Source organism: Piliocolobus tephrosceles, chromosome 18 (assembly GCF_002776525.5).
Source record: "Piliocolobus tephrosceles isolate RC106 chromosome 18, ASM277652v3, whole genome shotgun sequence".
Classification (NCBI taxonomy): domain Eukaryota; kingdom Metazoa; phylum Chordata; class Mammalia; order Primates; family Cercopithecidae; genus Piliocolobus; species Piliocolobus tephrosceles.
The window spans coordinates 9406924-9429737 of NC_045451.1; the positions used below are offsets into that span (position 1 = coordinate 9406924).

The 22814-nt window shown below is 36.1% G+C and overlaps 1 protein-coding gene across 1 annotated transcript in view; it reads left to right on the top strand.

Annotated features, from left to right (window-relative positions):
* Window positions 1-22814, top strand: part of RTTN (rotatin) — a 178326-nt gene that overhangs the window by 42321 nt on the left and 113191 nt on the right. Inside the window, exons 14-23 of the mRNA XM_026455194.1 lie at window positions 250-376; window positions 4738-4863; window positions 5381-5497; window positions 6433-6569; window positions 10000-10171; window positions 13381-13480; window positions 15593-15681; window positions 16061-16178; window positions 20478-20574; window positions 21218-21286. Coding sequence (XP_026310979.1) covers window positions 250-376; window positions 4738-4863; window positions 5381-5497; window positions 6433-6569; window positions 10000-10171; window positions 13381-13480; window positions 15593-15681; window positions 16061-16178; window positions 20478-20574; window positions 21218-21286 — 1152 coding nt within the window. The remainder of the gene's footprint in view (window positions 1-249; window positions 377-4737; window positions 4864-5380; window positions 5498-6432; window positions 6570-9999; window positions 10172-13380; window positions 13481-15592; window positions 15682-16060; window positions 16179-20477; window positions 20575-21217; window positions 21287-22814) is intronic.

Genomic DNA, 22814 nt, shown 5'->3' on the forward strand with positions numbered 1-22814 from the left:
TGATAAACATCAACTGAGTAGGGGATTTTAAAGACATTTTGGGTTTTCAAAAATACTCTTAAACACAGAATCTCTTCTGCCCTGAAACAAATAAGTGCTTAGGTAAGTACTTGCTAATATCGGTTATTTTTAATAAGATCTCAGTTTGAGGAATTGGAGTAGGAAGAAATCCCTTCCAGTTAACTTTGCAGTCTTTTGCTTAGTAACTTACTTGCCTCAGATGTCTTGGTGGTTTTACTTTTTCACCAGCTGGAAATCTGCGCAGGCCAGTCCATTACTACAAGGAGAAAGTCAGAAGGTGCTTCTCCATATGTTGTCTCACCCGTTGCCACAAGTGAAAGCTGAAACTTACCACTGCTGTCTGGAAATCACCAAGGTGAGGTTTTGTTTTTTGTGTGTTTTGTTTTTGAGAACAAATAGTAGACTCTCTTGTTATGCCTTCAAACTTAAATTACTTGACCTGTAGTATGAGATATAAGAACTATATCCTATAAAAATAGATTATAATTACTAGTCAATTCTGGAAAATTTGTACTATTACGTTCTCTTAACTTAGTAAGTCCAGCAGTTTGAATTGCTTTATTTGAAGTTGTATTAAGAATTACATTTATGCTGTATTAATGATGGAAAAATTATAAGGAGATTGAAAGTGAGATGTTCATTGTGTGAAATGACTAATATGAATAGATATTTGATAGTATCAAATAGTAGCATTTTGGGGCTGCATACACAACTTAGTTGATTGTGTCTGTAATGTTAGCAGGGAGACTATTCTACTTTGCATGCTTATCTTTGGCTAGCTGGCGTGGTTTTTGGGAACGTGAACATTGGGATCGATCAAGGGTTGGGATATTTTCTTGCTATTGGGAAGAAGGGAACGCCTGTGGTGCAAGTGAGCTGAGTAGTTGAAATGACAGACTGTAGAACCAAAGGCTATAAAGACTACAGGGAAGAAAGTAGAAGGGTTTATGGACTGGAGGTCAAAGAAGGACTATATTTCAAGTTGAGTAAGAAGATTAGAAGAAATAGATAAGATCCCTGTATTTGGGATAGTTATTATACCCTGAAATTTAAAGTGGTGGAATACGATTTGATATCTTTCTTGAGGCAGATTTTAAATAATTATTGGAAATAAAAATTTGGCAGATAGGAAAAGATTTGGTGTAAATTGAATTATTGATGTGTATGATCATTTTGGTATATGATGAATTTCAAGTAGGAATTACCTGGATGTTAATTTTTTAGAGGAGTTCTAAAAAATTAGCATCCAGATAATGTTTCCTATCATAGAATGATAGGAAAAAAGGAATATCAGAAATACATATGTATGTGTCAGTCCCAAATTTGTTTTTAAAAAATACACTGAATTTGTTAGTAATTTAGATAATTCTAAATAGATAATTAAATTCTAAATTTTAATATACTACAGTTTTTATTAACCAAGTCACATGCATTTTGTTGCAAAAATTTAAACTGAGAATATTTTTTGTTAGAACTCACTTTATTATCCTAGTTGTAAAAGGGGAGAAAATAGAATGTGAACTTTCATTTAATGTTTTATTTTCTTGTTAACTATTTGGAAATTACATTAGTTGACAGTGTTCTTGCAAAATATAATTGTGATTTTTCTTTTTCACAAAAATAGTCATCTGTATAGTACAATGTGGTTTTAAAAAATTGATACATATTTATTATCAGGGAGTTATAATAATCCAAGTCAAAAGCTCCAAATGATGAGATTTCTTGTAGTTAGCCCCTGTGTCGTAAAGATATAGTATCTTGGTTTGGATATAAGGATTTGGAAAGGCATTTCACTTTAATTGGCTATGTCTGTCATATGATATTATTCTAGTGTCTTCTGGTAAATCTCCAAGGCTTTGTTGTAGCTTTACCTAACCTAAATGTAGGAGCATGCTAGTAATTTGTAGGTTACTTTTTCTGAAGAGGCAAGTTAGCTTTTTATTGTAAGACTTAACTTTCAGGATGGTATGGTCAGGAGTTAAAATAACTTTTAAATTTAAGGTTGATTAAATGGCCACCACTTCCATGTTACCTACATCTGATATTCATTTAGCAATATTTACTGGACACTTTATGCTAGACTGTAGTGATATAAAGTGCAGAAAAGAGCCTTATCAGAGAGCTTACCTTACGATGGGGGAGAGAGAGAGAAGTATGTAATAATTTAAAAATATTCTTTAAATACATAAAAAGTATGTATGTACGTATGTGTGTATATATGTATATATAGTTTCCTTTATAACACTGTATATATAGAATATGTGTATATATAGTTTTCTTTACAACACTGCATATACATTCTATGTATATAGTGTTTTAAAGATAATAGTGTTGTAAATAAAATGAAAGGATAAAGGAATAGAGAATGACTAGTAATGTGGACTAGGCTGGCTAGGGAGGGAGGGAGAATTTCTAGTCAGAGGAAACAACAGGTGAAAAGCCTCCTCTTTTCAGGTGATAATGTACTTTGCGTGTTTCACGAACACAGAGAAGAGCGGTATAATGAGATACTAGAAAAATGGTACCAGATTGGGTCTGAAAAGTAGGCAGGGTGTCAGACATTATAAAGCTGTGAATTGTATTCTAAGTACAGTGAGATGCAACTTGATCTGATGATCTTTCTGAAAAGATCACTCTCGCTTTGTGGGGAATGGATTGTAGGTGGTCAGGATGGAAGCAAGAAGACCAGTTTCGTTGTAGTAGCCCTGATGAGATGTGGTGGTGTAGTGGAGATGAAGAGAAGGAAATGAATTTAGGATGTATTATGGACGTGGAGCTAATTGGTCCTGTTGATAATGGGAGTAGGAGATAGAGAGTGATCAAGGATGAATTTTAAGGTTTTGGATTTAGCAGTTGGATTGATGTCCCAAATATGCGATTGTGGATTGGGTAGAATTCTGTTTTGAACCTAAGTTAGACATGCCTTTTTATATCAAATGCAGGTTTTAAGTAGACTGTTAAATATAATAATGCTAATGCTAATAATTTCAATAATAATGATAGCAGCTAACATTTATTGAGCATTTGCTCTATGTATCAAGTACTTTTATAAGTATATTATCTCACTGAATCTTCCTAACAGCTCTGTGAGCTAAGTACTACCTCTTTCTGAAAACGGAGATACTTTGAATTTATTCAAGGTCGTTCAACTAAAAGTGGTAAAACTGGGCTTTGAACCCTGATAGGCTCACTCCAAAGCCCACATTCTTAAGCATTGCACCACACTACCTTTGGCATGTGGAGCCCAGATTAGGTATACAATTTTCAGTCATCCAGGGTAGAGACGATATTAAAGCCACAAGCCTTGATAGGATCAACTACTGAGAGAATAGGGAAGCGAAGGCTGTCTAGGATCTAACCAGTGAGAAGTTGGGAACCGAGGGAGCCAGGAGTGGAGACAGAGGTGAGAAGGAAGAGTCAGATGAGAACAGAGATGAACACGTTGGATTTGGCATCACTGAGGTCATTGGTGTCCTCAACAAGAAGCTCCTGTGGAATGGTAGGGACCTAAGTCCAGCTGATGTGCATTGAAGAGGACCTGGCAAATGAGGAAGTACTGACTGAGGACAGCGAGCTCTTGTGAGGACTTGTGTTGGGAAGGAGAGCTGAGAAATGAATTGTTATCAAGAGGGGGAAGCCAGGGCCAGAGACACATTACAGTGTGTCATACGGTGATTTGAATAATCATGTGAAGAAAAATAAAGGCGCTGGAGAAAAATCAGACAATTTTAGGGAGTAAATCTTGATTTCAGAAGGGGATAGTCACAGTTTAGATGGTAGGTAAGTATCTTAAGGAAGTAACTAACAGCTATTGCTAAACTTCAGGGCTGAGGCTTTAGATCTTTGAAAGGCTTGTAATATGAAGTTGCTGTCTGTGGCATGAAGTTAATAGTTGAAAGAAAAATAATGTATGCAGATACATATGTGAGTGTATGTATGTAACTTTTTGGCCCTTGAATTGTTGGTAATAGGAAGTAGGAATTTGCAGAATGAATAAAAGTAGTGTTCATGTAACTCGTTATTGTATTTTTACCTTCTATATTGTATTTAAATTCTATTAATATTCCAAGTAGCTTTTTTCCCCCTCTCACCTTAAATAGCTGCTAAGAAAATATTATTCTCCATCACATATTGAGAAAAAAATTTCTGATAGTTACTCTAAGTGATGCTTCCAAGTAATTGTATTTTAGGTACATAGCTGTATTGATGATAACTTTATATAATCACATATATATCACATATATAGAATATAAATATACAGTATATAAATTATATATAATGTATATTATCTATAAAATATAAATATATATAGTATATAAAGTTATGTCTCCCATAACTTGAAGTCCTTGAAGTCCTTTCATGTTGAATTTTTCTTTCCCAACCTTTGTAAGTAAAATGCAAACACCTTAGGATAAGTTTCTTATTGTGTTTATGTCCTTTGTGTCTATCATTATGAATAACTTAAAGATTATGGTTGTCTCAGCCATTTGTTTACTTAATTTATCATGATTATGCTTGTTGGCAGAAGGTAACATAATCTGCATCCCATACAGACTAAGAAACTGTTAGGAGAATCTTTTTCATTCTCTATTGTTAAAAAAAGTTTCAGTGAAGTAAAAACGAAAATAGAAATTGGATTGTAAACAGAAGAAAGATGGATCTTTTGGAAAAATCAGTGTTGCTAATTTAAAAATACTTTTTAATATTATTTTACAGGAATGTTTAGGTGTCCATAATGTCACTAAATCTGTGTCTTCACTTTGCAATGGAATTCATTTTCTACTTCATCCAAAAGTTCTGTATGAAATCTCTGTATTTGGCATTCAAGACCCCAAAAGTGAGGTATGACGTTAAAAATCAGTGAAAATATTACTGTAATTTAGATGCTCAGCTAAATCAAGGTGATATGCTGATATAGTTTAGATAGCATGGTGAGAAACTGAAAAGAAACCTGTCTTTGGTACATTGGTTCACTTGAAGTGTTAATTTAAATAAAAATAAATGTTACATAAAATGTGGCAATAAAAATACAGGACACATATGATTTCAAAAAATTCAGATCAGTTTACTTACATTTTTCATCTAAGATGTAGAGAACTATACAGTACAGGTAGTAAGCAGATTACTTCAGTTAGGGAAAGTTTTACTCAAGGGACAAATGTACTTTAAGGTAAGAAAGTAGAAATCATTAAGGAAGAAGAACAGAACAGAATGTAAGATGATGCTATGGAAATACGAACATTTGAAAGAGATGTTAATTATAGCATCTTTCCAGATGTTATAAAATGTTACAGGTGTGTCAGGTGACCTAGCGGGACATCTCATTTGACTGGTTTGTCGGGTCTGTGTTGTTGAGCAGGTGAACATTGCTGCCAAGGCCATTCTGTTATACCTGCTTCAGGGACGATTGATGATGACAGCACTGACCTGGAACAAGTTTATTGAGTCTCTCTGTCCTGTCATTCCAATACTACAGGTATTCGTGAAATTCACTTTTTATGATACCATTTATCTTTGGCTGGGTGTCATTGCTTTAAACGCATGCAAACAGCAAAACTGTCATGTTGTGAGAGAAATGAAGAGAAGCTGTGAAGGCGCTGGGGATAAGTGAACAGGAAGTGGGTGGCTGTCTTGTTTCTGGCAGAAAGTTAAACAAGGATAGCCAATTTGTCTGTATATATTTTATATATCTGGGTGGGAGGTTAAAAAGTGAGGTGCATTCACAGCATTGACTGTGAAAAATAGAACTCAACCTTATATAAAGGCCTTTGGGCAGAGCTAACTGCTTTTTAAGCAGACCTTACATAACAACTAACTTGCCTCATGAATTCTATCCATGCATATATATGATTAGATTGATGCCTTAATTAACATGCTCCTGGAAACAGCTTTTTTTTTTTTTTAAAGCAATCCTTCTGAACATTAAAGGAGTCAGGTTTCTGTCTCTTTTGGATGAAAAGGTGGAGTTCAGAAGTGCCGTCATAAGCACAGTCCTCTTTTAGAAGAGAGAGCCCGGACCTTGTGCCTTGAGACTCACAGGGTCCTATTCCATGCGTGTAGCATTTAGAGCACTCCATCTTCTTAGGGTGGGGATGGGCTGAGGATCTGTAAGGTGCTTCACTGAGGAGAGGTGCTACTGTTAGAATCTTAGAAAATAGAAAGATCAGCAAAGTGTCAAGAAGGTTGGCATGTTTTCCTGAAGTTCTCCTGTATGTATGTGTATTTTCTTTTAAATACAGTTTTATTTAGGCTCCTTAGCTCATAGAGGTTATTTTAAAAAATGACTATTTTATTCAACTGAATCGAAAGACATTTATGAGTTGCTGATAGGACAATACAATTCTTATTTTCAAGTTGAAAAGTTATGTATATAATTAGACAATAATTTCTCTTTAAAAACAAATCTATTAGGGCTATGCCGACACAGAAGATCCTTTGGGTAACTGCATTCTCCTTCTAAGCAAAGCAAGTTCTGACACAGAAGAGATTCTTCCGTGTACTACCCGATTAAAGTCCATGCTGCGACTTTTGCTAGTGAAAAAGCCATCGTGAGTACGACATAATCTTGTGAACATCGAAGATTAATGGAAACATGCTAAGAAAGTATAGTAACTATATATAATTTGAAAGAAAACTAATTTTTCAGGAGGGTGGTACTCCATCACTAGAGGAAACTAATGCATGAAACTAAGCAGATGCAAAGTCTTTTTTGTACTTGCTGACTTTCATCCGTTTTACAGCCAAGTTATTCCTTGCCAGATCAGCCTATGTTATAGGACTGCTACTAAGTGCTGCTCAGTAGTTAGTAGAGCCATGGAGATAAATGGCTCAAGTTGGAGAGCCATGGAGATAAATAGGTGGTAAAAATTATAGTGCTTTCCCATCTTCTCTTTATAAATTGTTAGCCTGCTGGAGTGATCCTTTTGTAAACATCTGTTTTGAATATTAAGTTTTTTGTGAATGTAGTAGGCCAGTTGTCTCATATACCAGAGTTATGTAGATATTTTAATCCCATATAGCTGTGTTCTTACTTGGGAAACTGAAAATGTATCCTTTCTTTGACCGCCATTAATATAAGCATTGTTTTAATTAATGAAAAGAAGGAGAATGATACTGTTTTTTTCCCTTCTCTGTCATTGCAACATGAATCTTTTCTATTATTATTTTTAGGTAACAGTGGTTAGATTTTCCCTTACTGAAAAAAGAAAAAAATGCTTAGAGTCGAGATGGATAAGCAGGGATAAAGAGGAATAGTTGGTTGAAAAGGCTAGGAAGAGTGGACAGACATTCTTTTGACAGTGGATAATTTGTGTTTCCCAAAGCCTACATCAGGAAAATACAGCAGCTTATTTATAGACAGATCATTGGACTGAAAAATAAGGAAGCAGGTGGAAGTTAACTAAACCATTAAGAGAATGGAAGAAGGAAAGTTATAGAGTCTTTAAAATATCTCTGCCGTATAGAGAGTAGTGTTACGGGTGATACAGGAAGAAGTAGGGCAGAGGGAGTTAATGTGCTTGTATTCTCAGGGGTTGTCTTCTACGCATGCAGAAAGGCTCTTCCCTGTTAATTAACGTGCTAGTGTGGTACTCTTTACTTGAACAAACCCCCAATTTGGAGAATTAACACAGTAGGGGTCATTTCTTGTTTGCTTTTCGGGGGGCTCAAGGTCCTCAGTTTAATAAAGACATTCTAAGGTAGGACATCCCCAGGAGCGTAGCGCAAGGCAAGGCCAAATCTTTCTTTGGGTAAGATAATTCTCTATTATACAGAACTTAAAACAATTCAAATGACGTATTTGTTTTCCTTATTGTATTAATTCTGCCCCATCCCACCAACCCATCCATAAACTCCATGAGGACAGAAACCCTGTCCATTGGCTAATCTTGTATTCTTAGAACTTCATAGAGTACCTTATACATAAATACACAGTCATGCGTTGCTTAATGACATGGATGCATCCTGAGAAATGCTTTGTTAGGTGATTTTGTCCTTGTGTGAACATCATAGAATGTATCGTACACAAAACTAAGTAATAATAACTTACTACATACATACCTAGGCTATATCATATAGCCTATTGCTTCTAGGCTACAAACCTGTACTGCATGTTACTGTACTGGATACCATAGGCAGTTGTAACAGTGGCGTTTGTGTATCTAAGCATAGAAGAGGTTTAGAGAAATATAGTAATATAATCCTATGAGACCTCTGTTGTATATGTGATCCACTGTTGACTGTAACATTGTTACACAGTACATGACTGTACTCAAAAGCATTAAAGAATTATATACATGTATAGGAATAACCGAATTCTGGCATCCTGTGCTAAACCTAAAAAGATGCTAAATTATAACAGAGAACAAGATGCATAAATACCTGCTTTACATATCTCATCTGTAGCCGCCTTTACTAGGGATGATACCTGTCTCTCAACGGACAACCCCAAATGTGAATATGGTTATCATTGACTTAGAATATAAGGAACAAAGGAAAACTATTAGGTAGGTGTTTAGCCTTTCTAAGCTCTCTTGAGGTAACTCAGGAAATGGAGAGGGAGAAAGTTTGCCTGACTTATTAGTCCTCTGGAGATGTTATCTGTTAACAATATTGCAGTAAATATCTACTTTGTGTTAGATTCAGGACGTAGTTATTGGGTGTCTTACTATATATCTGTGAGCTATGGAAGGGTAGCAGCACGCAACACAGACATGGGCCCTGCCCTTTCAGCATTTAGCGTGTAACGGGGAATATAGCTCTTATTATCGATTATTCTTCATTATTAATTGTCATAAAGTGAGATAAAAGTTATGATGCAGGGGCTCAGGGTGGCAGGCCTACATCCAGAAGGCAGCCTGCTCTCATCTGTAGTAGGAGGGCCACTCTAAGGATGCATGTTTTAATTGTTGTCTTATAGGTAGTTCTTAAAACCTGGCAACTTGTATTATTGCTTGAAATTTGTCCAGTTTCCAGGTAGTTCAAGAACCTGTCAGAGGAGTGACGGATACATGGTTGTTTCAATATCTGCCGCCTCAGTGACCTTTGTCCACTGGGTGGTTTTTCTGTTTCTCTATTTCATTGTTCAGTGGCATACAGTATTTAAACTTTTCTTGAAAAGTCTCCCACCTCCCCACTCAGCTGAGTTTATTCCTAATCCCTTCCAGATAAGGAAAAAGTATTTGTATTTTCATATTTGGCAGGAATCTGTTTGACCCCTGATGTAAGGAGATTTTGATACATTGTAGTGTTATCACACTTCCCTTATGAGCGTCATTACTCTCCTGAGGATTCATCTTAACGTTTGGACTGTGGTCAGCAGTCTGCGATGCTTTTTATGGTTGAGAATAGGTCACTAGATTTGAAGACAGGAGTTATAGATTTAATAATTCCCAGATGTACTAATTTTTTTTTTTTTTTTTGAGACGGAGTCTCGCTCTGTCGCCCAGGCTGGAGTACAGTGGCCTGATCTCAGCTCACTGCAAGCTCCGCCTCCCAGGTTTACGCCATTCTCCTGCCTCAGCCTCCGGAGTAGTTGGGACTACAGGTGCCCGCCACCTTGCCCGGCTAGTGTTTTGTATTTTTTAGTAGAGACAGGGTTTCACCGTGTTAGCCAGGATGGTCTCGATCTCCTGACCTCATGATCCACCCGTCTCGGCCTCCCAAAGTGCTGGGATTACAGGCTTGAGCCACCGCGCCCGGCCCAGATGTACTTATTGAAGTTTACTGATATTTAATCTCAGTGAGTCTGTCTCATTTGTAGTTATTATTTTTTGTTTCTGATGTTTATTTTATAACTTGAATAAATCATTATAGTTATATATCCAAGATTTTTTAGAAGTAAATTATTACTAGTAATGGCAGTGTAATTGTGTCTACTTATTATATTTTGTTGATATAGAATTACTTGTAATTACAAGCCCTTTTACAATAGACATTTGTATGTCACGACAGTTCGACTTCAGTACTTTGTGTTCTTAGGGTCCGCTCACTAGCGTTAAAGCTTTTAGCGTTCCATCTGACCAGTGAAGACGGGGCTGACACAAAGCGTCCTCTGATAGACGCCGGAGTTCTCTCCAGAGTTACGAATTTATTCATTGTGAAGAAACCTATCGAACTCAAACTGGATGACAGAAGAGAGCTGGTTATTAAGGTGACTATAAATTTTGAGTTTATTACTGGGTGGTAATTTGATACATTTTTATATCTTGTATTTTATGTGACATTCTTCAGTTTGTGTATGTCCTGGGGAGGGAGAGGAGTGTGGGGATTCAGGGCTGGTTTGAAATTGTGTTCTGGCTGTATCTGGCTTCTGGATATGTTGATTCATTGCAGTGGTTCCAACCTTTTTGGCACTAGGGACCAGTTTCACAGGACAATTTTTCCATGGATCGGGGCAGGAGTGTGGTTTTGGGATGATTCAAGTGCATTATATTTATTGTGTACTTTATTTCTATTATTATTACATTGTAATACACAGTGAAGTAATTGTATAGCTCACCATAATGTAGAATCAATGGGAGCTCTGAACTTGTTTTCCTGCAACTAGACAGTCCCATGTGGGGGTGATGGGAGACAGCGACAGATCATCAGACGTTAGTTAGATTCTTGTAAGGAGCAGACAACCAAGATCCCTCACACACCTAATTTACAATACGGTTTGCACTCCTATGAGAATTGAATGCCGCCACTGATTTGACAGGAGGTGGGAAGGGGAACGACGGGCAGAGGCTGTAAATACATTTCCCTGTCTTTAGCTAGGACTGTACCTATAGCATGCTGGACTGATGCAGAATTCTATAAAGAAAGCTGTCCACTAGTCCACTGTTTTCATGGATTCATTGCTGTGTTTTGTACTTTCTCATTTCACTTCACGTTTGCAATCTGTCTGTTTTATTTTAGACTAACTTGCCAAGGCCTGTAGTAGTATGGTAGAGCCACGTGTGATACAGTAGGTTTGTTTGTTTGTTTGCTTTTTAATGGGGAAACACATTATGTTCCTCTAACCTGAATGTTCAGGGCTGTATGACAGTGCTGGCAGGAGGATTGGAGAGTCTTCCACTGGCCACATACCAGCTCTGGTTGGGACTTCCCTGAGTACCAAGCCATTGGTAGTCACTCCTGTGTCCTGATGTGTGGAGGAAGGCAGGGAGGGGCCTCTCTAACACGTCTTCTGTGAATCCTTGTTAGGACTGGAAGATAGCAGTGAGTGGGAGAAAGGAGCTTCATCTTTGTTACTTTCTTGTCCCTTTTTCCTGATGCTGGTTTTGCCACCTCAGACTCTGTTCTAGCATGAAGTGACAGTAAGGGACTTGTCTGGGGTAGCTTTGAAGGGGTGCTGGACAGCAAGTCCCAGAGTGCTGTTCGCTCTGGGGTCTTCTAAGAGAAAGAATGGAGAGGTCCATGGGAACACCAGCTGGTGGCTTCTGGGAGCAACAGAGAAATCTTGAGTTATAGGTCTGGGTCGCTCTTCTCAGGTTAGCCTGGTACTACCTATAAAGATGTTAGGGAACATGGATGTTTTCTGTTACCTTTGTGAGGTTGCTAATGGATTAATGGGTTATGAATAACTTCCTAGCAAAAATGTATATTAAGAAGAGAGGGGCTGGGCACAGTGGCTCATGCCTGTAATCCCAGCACCATGGGAGGCTGAGATGGGTGGACCACTTGAGCCCAGCCTAGGCAATATGGTGAAACCCTGTCTCTACTAAAAAATACAAAAAAATTAGCTGGGTTTGGTGGTACATGCTTGTAGTCCCAGCAACTTGGGAGGCTGAGGTAGGAGAATCACCTGAGCCCAGGAAGTCGAGGCTGCAGTGAACTGAGATTGCACCACTTCACTCCAGCCTGGGTGACGAGAGTGAGACCCTGTCTCCAAAAAAAAAAAAAAAAAAGAAAACTTACTTAACATGATGACTCTTTATTTTAGACCTTAAGTTCCTTCCTGACCTACTGCATCATTGTTGCAAATTTTATTTATTTATGTATTTATTTTAAACTTTCATTTCGGGTTTGGGGTACATCTGTAGGTTTGTTATATAGGTAAACTCGTGTCATGGGGTTTGTTGTACAGATTATTTCATCACCCTGGTATTAAGCCTAGTACCCAATAGTTACTTTTCAGATTCTCTCCCACCTCCTACCCGCCACCCTCAGGTAGGCCCCAGTGTCCGTTGTTCCCCTCTTTGTGTCCTTGTGTTTTCATTATTTAGCTCTTGCATATAAGTGAGAACATGCAGTATTTGGTTTTATGTTCCTGTGTTTTTTTGCTAAGGATAGTGGCCTCCGGCTTCATCCATGTTCCCTCAAAAGACATGATCTCGTTCTTTTTTAAGGTTGCACAGTACTCTATGGTATATATGTACCACATTTTCTTTATCCAGTCTGCCATTGATGGGCATGTAGGTTGATTCCGTGTGTTTGCTATTGTGAATAGTGCTGCAGTGAACAATACACGTGCATGCGTCTTTATGGTAGAATGATTTGTATTTCTTTGGGTTTCCAACATCTATAAGGAACTTAAACAAATTTACAAGAAAAAAACAACTCCATTAAAAAGTGGATAAAGGACAGAACAGACATTTTTCAAAAGAAGACATACATGTGGCCAAAAGGCATATGGAAAAGAGCTCAATATCACTGATAATTAGAGAAATGCAAGTCAAAGCTGCTATGAGGGACCATCTCACACCAGTCAGTATGGCTGGTTTTTTTTTTTGTGAGACGGAGTTTCACTGTTGTTGCCCAGGCTGGAGTGCAGTGGTGTGATCTTAGATCACTGCCACCTCTGCCTCCTGGGTTCAAGCGATTCTCCTGTCTCAGCCTCCTGAGTAGCTGGGATTACAGGTGTGTACCACCATGCCCAGCTAATTTTTGTATTTTTAGTAGAGACGGAGTTTCACCATGTTGGCCTTTTGTATTTTTAGTGGAGATGGGGTTTCACCATGTTGGCCAAGCGTATCTCGAACTCCTGACCTCAGATGATCTGCCCACCCTCAGCTTCCCAGAGTGCTGGGATTACAGACATGAGTCATCGCACCCGGCCGGAATGGCTATTATTAAAAGTCAAAAAATAGCAGATACTGGTGAGGTTGTGGAGAATAGGGAATACTTACACACTGTTAATGAGAGTGTAAATTAGTTCAACCATTGTGAAAAGCAGTGTGGCAATTCCTCGAAGATCTAAATACAGAACTACTTACTTAATCCAGCATTGTGTGAATTTACATGTAAATACATTGGTTATTTAAGTAAGTTGATTTTTGGTGCTTTTGTTCATAGGGCATAAACTGTAAAATCTTATTGGAGAATTGGAAGCAGATAAATGTAATTTTGGGTTTTTTTTTTTTTTTTGGTTTGTAGTCGGAGACTGTTGAAAAGGTGTATGAAATCTTCACCTCAGATGATGTTGATCTTGTTTTGAGAAAGTCAGCTGCCGAACAGTTAGCTGTGATTATGCAAGGTAATGCATCTTAAGGAAAATGATTGCTGTACTGCTGATAATAGAATTTTAGATTGCTGTGTGGTACTGGCAGGAGTTGGCAACTATGGTTTATGGGCCAGATCCAGCCTGTGGCCTTTTTTTTTTGATAGCCCTCAAGAATGGTTTTTGCATCTTTAGAGTTGTTAACAAAACCAAACTAAAACCAAAGAATGTGCAAGAAACCGTATGTGTCTGTCTAACAAAACCTAACAACATGCTTACTACCTGGTTCTTTACAGAACAAGTTTGCTAACCCCTTATTATTTAACCTGTAAAATGCCGTTCGATAGAATTATCTTCTTTCTAAAATATTAGTATATTTCCAATAGTGAAGTGCATGTTCCTTCCTCAGTTTACTGAGTGCATGCATCATGTTTTTGATTTGTACCATCTTGCTTAGGGAACTTAATTAAATAATACTTTTGTGGTAGGTAAAATAAAAACAGTACACTGTAGCTTTGCCTTTTCTTTAAACGTTTATTTATTTTTTAAATTATACTTTAAGTTCTAGGGTACATGTGCACAATGTGCAGGTTTGATACATAGGTATACATGTGCCATGTTGGTTTGCTGCACCCATCAACTCATCATTTACATTAGGTTTTTCTCCTAATGCTATCCCTTCCCCAGCCCCCATCCCCGAGACAGGCCCGGGAGTGTGATGTTCCCCACCCTGCGTCCAAGTGATTTCGTTGTTCAATTCCCACCTATGAGTGAGAACATGTGGTGTTTGGTTTTCTGTCTTCGTGATAGTTTGCGGAGAATGATGGTTTCCAGCTTCATCCATGTGCCTGCAAAGGACATGAACTCATCCTTTTTTATGACTGCATAGTATTCCACAGTGTATAAATGTTTATTTTTAAAAACAACTAGTGTAATACACTGTTAGCTTTGTTTGTAGTGTTGTTATTCCATAGGTTTTTCTTCTTTGGGTTAGTTTTGAATTTTTCTCCATATGTGATGTATGTACTTTAATATTTATGAGAAATGAAAACTTTGAGTTTACATAAAAAGATTTTTATGGTTAGCACTTCTTGTCTTGACATTAGTGGAAACTGGGATGAGAGAGTAATTTGAAAAAACATATTCCACGTATTTATAGTTTTAACAATGATAACACAGACTACAGAAAATAAGACTAGAAAATGTGGAAAGCCCTGTTTAAAAAAAAGATCAAGAAAAACTCATTAAAGAGAATTCCTTCAATATTGTTAACATCTCAAAAGTATGCCTTATAATTTTGGTATGCACTATAGTGGGGGGCAATGGAAAATATTTTTTTAGGTAGCAGCTAAAGATCCTTACAGTGATAGCTACCCCTTCAATATCCGTGTGTGTGTGTGTGTGTGTGTGTGTGTGTGTTTTTTCCTAATGAGAATATGGGAGAAAATTTGTCTGCAAGTTGTTACATACTTGTAACGAATATATAGGCAATTATAGTTTTGGGTTCTGGTAACATTTGTGTGTGTGGGTGCGCATATCTATACATATAAAATTTTTTTGTGTGTATACAAAAACTTTTTTATTACAAACATGATATGTGAATATATGCTTATTAAAAAGAAGCTCATGTTCTCCAGAAATATATAGTGTATTATAATCTTGTTCCTTTTATATTTGCTATTAATAGTTTGAGGTTAGAGATTTTTTATTGATAGAAAAATGTTCATGTTGTAAGTCATATTTTACACATGAGCTTGTGGAGAATTATAAACATTTGAAGTGATAAATTTGGACGAGTCAATGAAATAATATAAAGAAGATAATTTGCCATGTATAAATATAAGCATTCATTTGTACACTTAAAATTCTCTTAGTTTTCAGAGTCTGAACTAGTTCCATAATTCTTTTTTTATAGTTTTGTTTTTTATGTTACAGAAGTAAGATATGCTTTTTACTTAAACATTTTCAAATTGGACAAGTGTATAAAGTAAAAAGTTAAAAGTTTTGTACTCCGATGTTAACCCCAGGTCTAAGTGTTTTTAATAGTTTGAAGGTTGTGTGGATATCAGTTCTGAGTATTTCAAAATATGTTTTTTAAACTACAAAAAGAGTTCTTTAACTTTTAGTAACTTTTTTTTTTATCTACAGATATTAAAATGCATGCTATGGTGAAAAAGTTATGCTTAACTGACAAAATAATTGAGTATTTAAATGAATGTGTGAGTCAAGATGGCAAGGTAAGGCTAATTTGCATCTAGACATTGTTTTACAGTCTGTTGTTATTAATCAGATCTGAAATTGAACTGAGCAGAGTTTGGATGAGTACTTGGATTTTAAATCCTAAGTAACACCTCCTATCTCATTCATTTTTTTAAATTCTAAAAGTGGAGTCTGTATAAAGGAAAACGAATTTAAAAATTTGCATAAGATAGGCAAGCAGAGGTATATACAAAACTTACTTTCAGTGGAAAGTAATTCCTAGTATTTATTTACGTTTTAGTTTCAGGTAATTTGATGACAAAGCATAAAATTTAGAGTAAGATAATATTGTGGTATGTTTGATCTCACCTGATAATTGGTGAAAATAAAAGAGCTGTGTTTTTCCTCCTGGCCCAGGTTGTAGAATGTTTGGTACAACCATGCCTCACACTCTTGAGGAAGGTTTTATGTGGCGATCCAGTCATGCGCGTTTCCCTCTCACAACAGTCTTCTCTTTTGACCCTGTTATTCAGAGGTAAATAAAAGAAAATCTGCTAATAATTAGATTGTTCTTAAGTTTTAAGTGTTTCTTCTTTAATTGTAAGTCACATCTACTTTTTATTTTACTATTAGAACATCAGCATTTATTGCTGAACCACACTACTAAAAACTAATCACAATGGAAAATGTTTAATATTTTTGTGGAAATTGCTTTATAATCTTGTTACTGAGTGGAGCCTAGAGCTGAGAAAGGCTGAAACCTCTGATTGTTCTTTGTACCTTGATGTAGATGTCATCTGGTGCTCAGACAGTAAACTATTACCTATAAAGAGAGAAAGTTGCAGTTGCTGTTATTACTATCTTTTTTCCAATATGTCTTTCGTCTTTCTTGTTTTGCTTGTACCTTTGGATCTTGGTACATTTTGTCTGATTATTTCATTTGATAGGTGTTAAGAGTATAGACTCAACCTGTGTGGGTAGAAACTAGACCATCCTAAATGACTTTGAGCCTAAATTTATTACATTCTACAAAGTGTGGTTTTAAAAACCCATTTTAATTTGATTCTAATTTAGTAAGGTGTTAGATGAACACATCTCATGTTGTTTTGTCCTGCCTGTCTTTTTTTTTTTTTCTCAATGGAGACTTTGGTAACATTTTGTACTATTTTCTTTCTTAGAGATTTAGGCCACTGCTTTTTAATATTCTACAGGAGTCATGTAGGCCAAGCATCTGAATGTGCTTCATCTTGTCTATTATCAGGCATATAGGAGATAAGTGAGATTTATGTTCAAAACATGTTATTACAATATAGCACTTTTATTTTAGCATTTTTTCCTCCTGTTGGCTTCTGCTTGCCAAGTGAGTAAGATGCAGTTTATTTAAGTAGCAGCAGTAAAACCAGGTAAAGCTTTAAACAGATTCAGTGTGTTTAGGCTCATAACATTTTGAGTAGACTATAACGTTTTTATAGGATTGTTGTATAGACTGATCATCTGAAAGAGCAGCAGTTATAGATTTTTAGTTTTCTTTAATCCTGTTAATAATTGTCTTCTTATTCATTCATTTGAATGTAGTTCCTAGTTTACCTTTTCATTTATAGTTTTCATTTTAATTATTCAAGCATGGAGCTTATTATGAACACCTACTGGATTCAAAAGCATGTTCCAAGGCAATATAATCTATACCCTTTTCAGTATTTCAGTTTTTCTATTTCATTGCTGTTTGTGGAAATTACTTTCAATGAGTCTGAGAATGAATATAGTATCCCCCATTAATGGATTTAGTTTCAGGAAAAATTTTACTTATTTATTTATTTATTGAGACAGAGTTTCACTCTTGTTGCCCAGGCTGGAGTGCAGTGGCACGATCTTGGCTCACTGCAACCTCTGCCTCCCGGGTTCAAGCATTTCTCCTGCCTCAGCCTCCCGAGTAGCTGGGATTACAGGTGCTTGCCACCATACCTGGGTAATTTTTGAATGTTTAGTAGAGGCTAGGTTTCTCCATGTTGACCAGGCTGGTCTCGAACTCTTGACCTCATGTGATCCACCTACCTTGGCCTCCCAAAGTGCTGGAGTTACAGGCATGAGCCACCATGCCTGGCCGAAAAATGGATTTTTAACCAGCTGCTTAACCAAGAAAACCCGTTTCTCAGCAGATGTTTATTAAGTACATGCTTTGTGGTAGGTACAGTGCTAGGCCCTTGGGCTATATTGATGAGCATGGTCAGTGACCCTCTTGGAGCTTACAGTAGAGTTGGAGACATTGACGAGTAAATATACAGTACACCACAATAATACTTATAGTTGGGGATTCCTGGTGCCAGAGGACGTGCTGGTCAGATTGGTTGGTGATAAGTATCAGCGATTGTTTCTAGGGAATGTGGCATCTAAGATGGAATTTCAGAAACGAGTAGGAGTTCAAGTAGGCAAGACTGACTTCTAGATAGAGGGAGCCATGGTTATGTGTATGAGAGATTGATGTGTTTGAGATGGAGCTGGCTGGATTTGGGGAGGGTGGAGTGAAGGGGAAATGATGGAATGAGACAGGGAGGGCAGTTCGTGCAGGGCCTGGGAGGTCTTATTAAACAGCAGTGAGGAGCCGTTTAAGGTTGTTAAACAGGCGAGTGTGTGTTTTAGGAAGATTATTTCTGTAGCATGGAGAGTGGATCAAAGGAGTAGAATAAATAACTTCTCAGATAACACTGCTTTGAATTATAAACTTTATGTTATGACAGAATTCTATACTGTGTTTCAGGGTTAGAAATTAACTTAGAAATCATTTACTATACCATCTTAGTGTGAAGTCTAGAGAGATTTAGCAACTTGGCCAAGGTTATAACCAAAAAATGGTTATTGGGTTATTTACTTTGCTACTGAGAGAAAATCTAAACTTTCTTACCTTTGTTTGTTTTTGTTTTAAATAATCACAGACCTACACATACTCACTGTAAAAATTCAGGAAATATAGAACTATACAAATTCTAAAAGTTTATATTTTCTTCTCTTTCTCAATTTCCCCAAAGAAGACTGTTCTAGTTATGATTAGGAATGTATTATTCCAAATGATTTTTTTCTACACACACATGTAGTTTTCATTCTATATATTACAGTATTGTGTTGCTTCCTTTTTTCAACTGGAAATGTAACTTGAATATCCTTCCATATTATTTTATGTGAGTATACATTCTTTAAAAAACCCTAAGAACAACTGCATTGGTGTTTCAGAATTTCAGTTTGCTGTGTTACTGGGTATTTGTTTTAGATTTTTCACCATGACAGTAATCATGTTGTGTGATCGTCTTTGTGCATTCTGTGTTGCAATTCCTACGTCAAAGAGATTTTATAAGATAATGGTTAAGTTCCTTTCCAAATCACTCTCACCAAAGGTGTTTAAAAATGCTTATTTTCATTACAACTTTGCTAACACTGAATATGTCTCATTAAAAGTTTTTAATCTTACAGGTAAAAATATATAATTGTTGTATTTTCTTAGTTTTAGTGAAGTTATCTTTTCATATATTATCTATTCAAATTTCATAATCTATGGATTACCTATTTTCGTGTTGTATTTAATTTCTTTTTAGTGACTTGTAGGGTGTTTTAATTATAAGATAGACACAATCCTTATGCTTGATTTTACTTGATTAATATTTTCGTTCAACTTTTCTATCCTTTCAATTTATTTATTATTATATTTTTAACCTTAAACTTAAATATTTTATGGAAATATATAGAGCTTTTCTGTTATGGCAGTTGGGCAATTTTTCATCATGCTCTTCAAGTAGGACTTTCTCTAGTTCGAGATTGAAAACACTTTTCCTGTGTTTCAAGTGTTGTTTAAAAAAATTAAATTTTAAATCAGGCAAAGGCATTGCTGTAATTTCTTATTTATTTGGAAATATTATGGTTCATTCTCTTTATCACTGATGTGAAATGTCTATTTTATTATAAGTTAATTTTTACATGTTCTCTGTTTCTTTACTTTTTTTCTTCCTAGTTTTAATCATGTCAATTACATAAGGATGATTTTCTTTTCTAGCAGTTAGGAAAAATACCTTCTCTCAAAACTTATTTCTTATTCCTGCTTCCCTGAATTTGCTAACTGTGTATTATGTTGTTATTCCTGTGAGATAACATCATACTTCTTTGTTTAGCATTTCTTAGGTTTGAAGCATTGAGAAATTGTAGCTTTGGGATCATTATAGATGTGGGAACTTACACTTAATGATAAAGAATCGGACCAGGGCACTTAGCTAAGTAGTAAGTAGTAAAGCTCTAGTGTTAAGTCTATCTGTTCAGAGCACTTCCCTTTTCCATCATCTTGTCATAATTAACAGGAACCAAAACAACGACACAGCCCAAGAATAACATATTAAAGTCAAATCCAAGTTCTATGATCACATGTTTGTAGGAAAGGGCAAAAGTTGTGAAATAAGATCTCTCGGTGAGGAAACTTTAGCTAGAATTACATGACTTGGCATAACCTTCTAGAGGCTGTATCAGTTCATTTCTCTACCTAAAACTAGACAGTGTCTAGTGAGTGTACCTACAAGTGTCGCTCCTGGACTGGTAGCGTCTGCGTCCTGTGAGAACTTATTAGAAATTCATATTCACAGGCTCCACCTTAAACCTGTCCAATCAGAAACTGTTTTAACAAGCCCTCCAGGTGATTCTTGTACATCCACAGGTTTGAGATGAAAGCCTGTGTTTTAGTGTCACCTTATCTGGGTTAATGTTGCATTTCTTTTCTCTTCAAATTACGATGTTTTAAATTTGAAGTTTGTTCTTTCTAGGCATACAAATATTTCATAAAGTTGTGCTTCTTTTTATTTAGTTTCCTTAATATTTCATGAAGATTGTACTGTCGTGACTGAAGTTGGAGCACTATTTTGTCTTCTATTATTTGATGAAGTATCAAGAATGGATATGTGGTGAGATACAATAATTTATAAGTTTTTTACTCTTAACTTTTTGTCTCAGGTATCCGATGCAATCTTATAGCAATGCATGGAAATTTCTGGTTTACGAAGCTTATGCTGTCCATGCTATACCCATATGTGGTATGAATTTTGATTTGAATAAACAGTATTCAAAAGCCTATTGGCTCAGAAAGTCTATCTCAAATTTTATTTTTAAACATTACTAAGTATGAAATTTAAAATTACTGCAGTAATTTTTGTCTTTAGTACATTTTTAGTACATACCTTCAATTGTGTGTTTTTTTCTGAATATTTCATTATTTTTTTAAAAACTCGGAAGATGTTTAGGAAGTAGTATGTGATTAGCACTGATCTTGAGCAGGATCTGTGGGAGGAGACACACAAAGTCCACCTGCCATCACCACTACTGCATTGTATGAATCATTTGTTATGTGGAATTTTTTTTTAAAACATGATTTACTCTTCATAAGCACATCTAGGAAGTAGCAAACATATTGTGACTATACTAAATGATAGACTCAATTGCAGCGCTTGCTTTCATTTGCAGTCAGTGAAGTGAGGTAAGTTGTATTTGTTAGACAAAACTTGGTCTACTCAGTTGTTTCTTTGTTTTTGTTTTTCTTTTATGAAACAGGTCTGTTAATCCTTCCAATAAACCTTCTTTGCCGTCAGTCTTCAGTTTGCCTGTTTCAGTTTTTAGAAGGTAAAGGATTTATTTCTCTGATTTTCTTGAAGGATGAAATGTTACAGAAAGGGAAATCAAAATCTACAATGTCTCACAATTTTCATTTAGCATTTAAATCCCATAACTTGGGCTTTCATGGTTCCTTCACGATGGTGCTTTGAAGATTTCAGTAAGTATATCTCCCCACCACCAATTTTTTATTTTGATATCGTTCAAATTTACAGGAAAGTTGAAAGAACTACACAGTGCATACCTGTATGTCGTTCAGCCTAGAGTCATCAATTATTTACATATGAGTCTCTTTGCTTTCTCTCTCCTAATACATATTTTTATTTTATATTTAATTCTCCCTCACCCGCCAATTGGAAATAAGTTTCAGACATAAATTCACTCCCTTCCTATATATTCCAGCATGCACATCCTTAGGTTAAGGACATTATTCTATATAACTGCTATAATATGATCACATCTAACAAGATTAAAAATAATTCTATAACATGATGTGGTTTCTCCAGTTATCTCCAAGTATCTTTTGTATATATTTTTTCATAATGCAATAGCAAGTTAAGATCCTACATTGTGCTTGGTTTTCATGTCTCCTTAGACTTTTTTAAAAAGTAAATTGTTTTTATTGACATATGTCGTACATAAAGCATACAAGTCATAAGGGTACAGCCCTTGAATTTTTCCGAGTAAATGTACTTATTTATCTCACAGAGAAATCTGACATGGAATATTACTAACAGACCAGAACCCCTTTTTGTGCTTTCTCATTACCTTCTACCACCCCAAAATGTAATCCTATTTTAATTTCTATTGCCATACATTATTTTTGCTGGTTTTTGAACTTTATAAATAGAGTGCATTATGATGTTGGCTTTTTATTCAACTCGGAGAGATTTGTCCATGTTGTTGCATGAAGCAAGAGTTGGTTCATTTTCAGTGCTATGTAGTATTCTGTCTAAGAATATACAACACTTTTATTTACCATTCTATTCGTGGACGTTTGATTTGTTTTCTGTTTTGGGCTATTATGAATAAATGACTGCTGAGAACATTCTTGAACATGTGTCATTGTTGGAATATAGGATATTTATGTTTAGCTTTAGTAGATGCTATCAAACAGTATTACAAAGTGATTGTGCTGATTTACATTCCCACCAGCAGTGGAAAAGTACTAGGTGCCCCACATCCTCACCAGCCTTTGGTATTTGCATTACCAGTCTTAATTGTGTGTAGGTTTGGCTAAATAATAAAACTCACATGACTGCAGTAGTTGTGCTTAGAATGAGATCACATTTGTGGGTGCTGGGAGCTGTCTTGGCTTAGAAGCCTCATGTCCCAAATAGAAAATACGTTCTCTAGTAAGTGTGCCGTAGGCATAGTTTCCAGGTTGCTTGTAAGAGCCACAGCACTCAAGATTGCTCAGAGCTGTGCCGTCCCATCATGCGTTTGTAGTTTATTCCTAGATGTCTCAGTCCAGATGTGGGGAGTCATTTTCATCATAAGCAAAGCAGCTTAGTAAATTCTTGACATTCCATATCTA